Source organism: Ostrea edulis, chromosome 5 (genome assembly GCF_947568905.1).
Source record: "Ostrea edulis chromosome 5, xbOstEdul1.1, whole genome shotgun sequence".
NCBI lineage: Eukaryota > Metazoa > Mollusca > Bivalvia > Ostreida > Ostreidae > Ostrea > Ostrea edulis.
This window is the reverse complement of record NC_079168.1, coordinates 79,338,412-79,345,688: the sequence shown is the minus strand read 5'-3', so window position 1 is coordinate 79,345,688 and position 7,277 is coordinate 79,338,412. Positions and strand designations below refer to the sequence as shown.

Sequence of the window (7,277 nt, the reverse complement as noted above, 5' to 3'; positions counted from 1 at the left end):
ATCGGGATCGGCATACCAGAGTCACAGAGTCTGAACTATGTTACTTTCGTTTCGAAGCTACCCATTTATTTAAGAGGCATGACAATTGATTAAATGTCAAACTGCTCGGGTTTTGAAATTACCGCAGGACAAGTTTGACAGTGTTATGCGAAGTACGTATAATATGTTTTACGGCGTGACCGTGTTTGAGGGCGAAGCAAAAAGTATTGGCATTAGTTATTTAGTGTGTAGATCCATAATAGGACAAACAAGATGTGTTTGTGAAACACAAATGCCCCCGATAATGGTCAATGCCAAAGATGGCCAATGTCACAAGTACAAATATAATGGTATCAGTAGAAAGATCTTTTCACAAGAAATGCTTATGTGAAATATCAAAGCTCTAATATTTACCATTAAGATTAAGTTATGACCGTTGTCGATTTTTTTAAAAAGTAGGTCAAACTCCAAGGACACAGGGTAAAAAAATGTTGGTACCCACGGAAAAGTCTTGTCACAAGGAATACCTTTGTTAAATATCAAAGCTCTAGCATTTGCTGTTCAAAAGTTATTAGCAAGGTTAAAGTTTCAATAAGTAGGTCAAACTCCAAGGGCACAGGGTAAAAAATGTTGATACCCACGGAAAAGTCTTATCACAAGGAATACTTTTGTAAAATATCAAAGCGCTAGCACTTGCTGTTCAAAAGTTATTAGCAAGGTTAAAGTTTTCAAAATGTAGGTCAAACTCCAAGGTCAAGGGCACAGGGTAAAAAAATGTGAAATATCAAAGTTTCAGACAGAATGATAGACAAGACAAAAACAATATGCCCCCCCTCCCCCCCCCCCTGATCTTTGATCTCTGGGGCATAAAAATATCCCAAACTTAGCACCTAACATGTGAGGACAGAGCTCAATCAAAGTATTCTAAATTTAGACATTTTTGATCCACCAATTCAGTGAATGCGGTAAACTCTATGCAACTGATGTAAACAGTACATATTTGTGATGTCATATTCAGCGTCGATGTTTTAAGCAAATTCCAAACATAGTACTGTAGATCTAATAAGAGACAAGGTATAATCACGTTACTCGAGACCAGGAGTGATTATAGGGCCTATATGATTAAGAAAATAAGATTTACATGCTTTTATGGATTTTATGTAACATCAGAACGACGTGAACTTGGGTACACGAGATTCAAAATGGAGAAATACATGTCTACACGCTAGTATTCGAATCAACACCATTGGGACCAAAATTTTCAAGTTCCATAGTTATGGTTTAATTTTTCATTAGTGTTCTATATTTTCCTTTTAAACATGTATATACGTGTTACCTATAGGGAGAGCTCTGCTGTTACTGCCCTACGGGCCGGGAGAGGGCTTTGTCCTTTATATTAATTAACAGTCTGAAAAACACTTTTCTCATTCGATTTCTGATGTCATTTAGAAAATAATATTGCAAGGAAATATCGATGCTGTCAATTTCGAAGAAAACAAATCTTGTGTTCATTGATGAAGTAGTCAGTTGCACATAATGTCACACCTACTGGCAAACAGATTGGTTCATTGACAATTGTATGTTTAGATTATGCATGCACTAGAATTTATATTTCCATGTATAGTCAACAGGGGCTAAGTCTGTTTTGGGCCTGAACCCTGCGATACCATAAATATATTTATGGTATCACAGGGTTCGGGCCCAAAACGGGCTTTGCCGCTGTGGTATAGTCGTCAAAGTTCCTATACATAATGAACAGTCCCAATCTGATCAGAATGGAAAGCCTGCTGCTTGACCAACACACAAGATGGGGATTGTCTATGGCATGTCGATCATTATTACATTTATTCCACTTTAAAGATATCTCACAAATTTTATAAGATATCTTATGAATAAATGTTATAAGATATCTTGATTCTAAAGTTTATGAAATATCTTTTTAAAAATCCTTTATAAGATATCTTATGAAAGATATGTTTTATGAGGTCTTATAAACTGTAAATTATATGAGATATCTTATAAATTTCAATAGATATCTTATCAGAATTAGATGATATATCATAAATTATATAAGATATCTTATTAGATTTAATAGAAGATATCTCATAAATTATTTAAGGTATCTTTATAGAGGAATGAATATGGCACACTGATTTTACATTTAATTATTATTCCTCTTGAAAATAATCTCAGAAATAGTGTAAGATATCTTATAAAAGTTATAAGATATCGTCTAAAGTTTATGAGATATTTTATATCCTTTATAAGATATCTTAAAAAACATATAAAATATCTTGTATTCTTTTCTTTATAAGATATCATAACTTTTATAAGACATTCTATAACTTAATACATTTATAAGATATTCTATGAAAGAAGTTATAGGCTCTAAAATATCTTTAAAGTTTTTGATATTAAAAATTAATTTATGAGATATCTTTTAAAGTATATAAGATATCTTATAAAGTTTATGAGATATGTTATAAAACATATACATGTAAGATATCTTACATGTTTTATAAGATATCCTATAGAAGGAATTTATAAGCTATATATATCTTCTATTTTTAAAAAATATCCTCCCACATACAACCACTGCTGATCACGGGGATCAAACTCTGGTCACAGTGGTGAGAACGAGTGCATTAATCACTATGCTACCTAGACACCCGTACAAATATAAGATGTTAATTTATATGATATCTCATAAACTTTAATGCATACAAGATATATAATATGTTTTATAGGATATCTTATAAAAATAAATTCATATGATACTTTATAGAGTTTATAAAATATCTTATGAAAATTAATTTATAGATATCTTATAAATTATATAAGGTATCTGATAATGTTTATGAGACATTTCATGAAACATAAAATGTCTTGTATGTTTTATAAGATATCTTATAAAATTATGCGATATATCTTATAAACTTTCTATTAGAATATATCTAATAAAAGTTAATAAGATATGTTATCAAAGGATATAATTAAATATCTCATAAACTTTTGAAGGTGGCATATAACTTTTGTAAAATATCTTATGAAATTTATGAGATATCTTTAAAGAGGAATAAATGTAAAAACGGCAGGCCATACACCTAACCCAGTTTTCCCAGTCATGCTCCACAATCCAGAATTTTTTGTTCTTTGCAACACTTTACCTATTAGCACACCTGAGCTAAAAGCTCAAGTAGCTATTCTGATCACCTTTTGTCTGTTAATTGTCTGTCAGTCTGTTAACTTTTCACATTTTGCATCTTCTTTTCCAGAATCAATGGGCCTATATCAACCAAACTTGGTACAAATCATCCATTGGTGAAGAGGATTCATTTTGCTAAAACGAAGGGTCATTCCCCCTTCAAAGAGGAGATAATCATAAAAATACAAAAGTAGGAGGGGCAGTCATTTAGAAGTCTTCTCAAGTACAAATGTGCCAGGAAACTTCAAATTCACATGAAAGGTTGCTTTATACATAGTGCAGATTCAAGTTTGTTCAGACCATGGCCCAGGGTGGGATGGGGCCACAATGAGGGATCCAAGTTTTACAAATATATAGGGAAAATCTTCTCCATGGGCCTCTTTTTTTTTTTTTATATTACACTGTCGGACAACTATTATTTTTGTTACTTGTCCCTTATAACCTGTTTGAAATTATTATGTCTGTCTCTGTAATGGAGTTGCCTGACTAAGATGATTCCTAATCATTTTGATATTTTTCAGGATTACTATCGAATGTGATAGCAGTTCAGAGGGTCAGCTGCTTTTCCACATCAGCTCTCCGTATGTCTGAAGTTAGAATATCGACCAATCCACAAGAAGCATTGGTGGATGAGAAAATCCACATCAAAGTGGATGGTCTGCCCAAGAATGGCCCTGTTACAATCAAAGCCTCTCTACAAGAAGGGAAGCTAAGGTTTTCATCCTTTGGATGTTATACTGCTACAGATCAAGGTCATGTGATTGTCGAGAACCAGTCTTCTGTACAAGGAACATATACAGGTGGGTGTAATAAACACGGTAATTTACAGGCGTTAAAATAATATCAAACTGGGTACTGTATTGTGTTAATGTACAAAATAAAAATAGTTCAAAATACTGGATTAGGGTCGTACAGTGGCACATTTACCACTGAAAAAATGTGACGGTCCCACTTTATAAATCTTTAATTCCTATTTATTGTTTTGATAATTTGATGCTGATTTAAGTTTAATTTGCTCCTATCATAAATTGGAATCGAACGTAACATGTTTTGAAATGATTTGATGATCAACAAATATGCTATTAACAAAAGAGTAGGCAAATCGTAAATGAAATTTTGCCGATTTTCTGAGTTTGTTTCATGAGTCGCCTTTTGAAACTTCACTTAATTTTACTTTAAAGAGAAACATCTTAAAATATTGTATTTTGAATGTTTTAGTGATATAATTTGAAAGGTTTGAACTTTGTATCTTTCATTCTTAATTTGGTACACATAACTTAATCATTGTGTGCATATTTACCAAAATATGGGACTGCAAGATAATACGAGACTTGAGGAAGTTGCTAGTCTCTGACATACTCTGTTATATATGTTTCTGATTCTACATAACGTACACTTTAGGAGTGGAACCGATGGGCTTATTTTGGAGCATGAAGCCTGAACCTCCTTGGAGAGAGAATGTTAGATTGCAAAAAAATGATGTGACCACACCAATGGTTGTGACACTGTCAGTGTTGGAAGGCCACCACACCTGGGGAAGTTTGTTTGATCCACCCCCAGAACCTCTCACTACATTAGATTTGTACAGATGGTACAAACATAAAAATGTCCGACGAGAGAGAGTGAGGCATGGGAATGTTAGGGGTGTACTGTTTACTCCTCCAGGTGAGTTTCACAGCTTGTGTAAAGGGGTCTACAAGTAAAGTGTGCACCAACTTGTCTTAGGACGCATTATTTCCTTTGTAACCAGAATGAGGTTTAATGTTTGACTGGTTAGCTGGGGGTTAATAACCATACCATTGGCTGAAGCCGGGTGCAAAAAAATTGAGTGATGCCGCTATGGTTTTCCCCAAACTGTAAGTGGGCATGTTTTTCCTTTGTGCACTGTCATGTTACATTTGTTAAATAGACAAGAAATAAATTGGTTATATAGTTCTCAATACAACCTCCACTTATATGGAGCGCCAAATTAACATAAACTCAAATAATTGAAGATATCTTCAATTATTTGAAGATATCATCAATTCATTTGATGTGCGCAACAATTGAATTAAAGATCTCTTCAAATAATTAATGATATTTTCAATTCTGAATTATTGCGCGCATTAATTGAATTGATGATAGCATTAATTCTTCAGCTGAATTGATGCGCGCTTTAATTGAATTAATGATCTCTTCAAATGAATTAATGATATCAACAATTGAATTGATGCGTGCTACAATTCAATTGAAGAGAGCAATAATTGATATAATGCGCGCATTAAATCAATTGATGAGAGCAATAATTGAATTGATGCGCGCATTAATTCATTTGATGAAAGTAATAATTGATTTAGTGCGTGCATTAATTCAATTATTACTCTCTTCAATTGAATTAATGATATCTTTAATTCATTTGAAGAGAGCAATCATTCTTTTAGAGAGAGCAACTGTTTAATTAAAGATATCTTCAATTCAACATATCCACAATTGAATTAATGATCTCTTTAATTGAGTTGTTGCTCTCTTTAAAAGAATTGATGGGCGCATTCATTCCTTATACAAAAGCATTGTGAATAATTAAAGATATCTTCAATTGAATTAAAGAGATCATCAAATTATTTATACCGAGCTCTAAATTAATTATTGTGAGCAATATTCTACGAAATTGATGCTCTCATCAATTGAATTGAAGAGAGCAATAATTGACTTAATGCACGCATTAAATGAATTATTACTCTCATTAATTCAATTGATGCGCGCATTAATTCAATTGATGAGAGCAATAATTGAATTGAAGCGTGCATTAATTCATTTGATGAGAGCAATAATTGATTTAATGCGCGCATTAATTCAATTAAAGAGAACAATAATTGAATTGATGATATCTTCAATTATTTGCGTTTATGTTAATTTGGTGCTCCATACACTTATGCCTCATGATGTCTCATCATTATGAGAAAGAAACTCTGAATTAGGACAATTTTCTTGCATTTCATGCTTGCCTTAATATTTCTTCTTCAAAAATCAATAGGTGTTTACCATTTTTTTTGTGAGACAGCCAATTGGTACGATGAATGGGGGGGGGGGGGGGGGGGGGGGGGGGGGGGGCATGTATATATAGGATCTCCCATGGTTTGTGGCTGGATATGATTATTATCCAACGAGTTTTGTGTTTTCTATCTCAGAGCCTTGGTAAGGGTTGTGGTTCAATAAAGCAGTTTTCAATTTGAGTTTTAAGAAAAACGATTTCAGTTCATGTCACCAAATTTTTTTTTTCAATGTATTTTTGTTTCCTTGATCATTGAGAATATTTTATGATCAATGCAAAACATGATCAGAAATTGTATGCAACACCGAGCATACTTTCACTTTTTCTAGACGATAACTTCATTGGCTAGATAATGAAAATGACAGTTCTGTTCCCTATAAATTCATTGTTTTCAATTTTTGAATAATTTAACAATTTTAATGATTTTGGCTCACAAGTAAGCTTTTCTGATCAAAATTTGTCTGTCGGCAGCATAAACTTTTCACATTTTCATCTTCTTTTTCTCCAGAACCACCAGGCCAATTTCAACCAAACTTGGCACACAACATCCTTGGGTGAAGGAAATTAAAGTTTGTTGAAATGAAGGGTCATGTCCCCTTCAAAGGATAATCAGAAAAAGGCAAAAATAGGGTGGGGTCATTTAAAAATGTTCTCAAGAACCATTGGGCCAGGAAAGATGAAATTTACATGGAAGCTTCCTGACATAATGGGGGTGTGTTGGGGCCACAATGGGGGATCAAACTTATTACTTACTTACTTACTTAATCCACTTCGTCCCATGGGGGACATAGGGCAACCACATTAGCTTTCCACTTTTTTCTGTCTTGGGCTATTCTTTTGGTTTCTCCCCATGTTTTATTGATGGCCTGTAGCTCTGCATTGATCCCTCTACGCCATGTGTTTTTCGGTCTGCCTCTCTTACGTTTGCCTTGTGGATTCCATTCAAGAGCTTGTTTAGTTACGTTGGTGTTAGGTTTTCTTAAGGTGTGTCCAATCCACTTCCATCTTCTTGTTCTAATTGTTATCTCAATTGGTTCTTGTTTGGTTCTTTTCCACAGTTCT

The 7,277-nt window shown here is 33.5% G+C and overlaps 1 protein-coding gene across 1 annotated transcript in view; it reads left to right on the top strand.

The window, feature by feature from the left end:
- Positions 1-20: 20 nt before the first annotated feature.
- The window catches only part of LOC125652745 (acyl-coenzyme A thioesterase 1-like), a 34,969-nt gene continuing 27,712 nt past the window's right edge, over positions 21-7,277 (top strand). The window contains exons 1-4 of the mRNA XM_056166366.1: positions 21-152; positions 3,255-3,445; positions 3,706-3,984; positions 4,586-4,849. Coding sequence (XP_056022341.1) covers positions 3,439-3,445; positions 3,706-3,984; positions 4,586-4,849 — 550 coding nt within the window. The 5' untranslated portion in view covers positions 21-152; positions 3,255-3,438. The remainder of the gene's footprint in view (positions 153-3,254; positions 3,446-3,705; positions 3,985-4,585; positions 4,850-7,277) is intronic.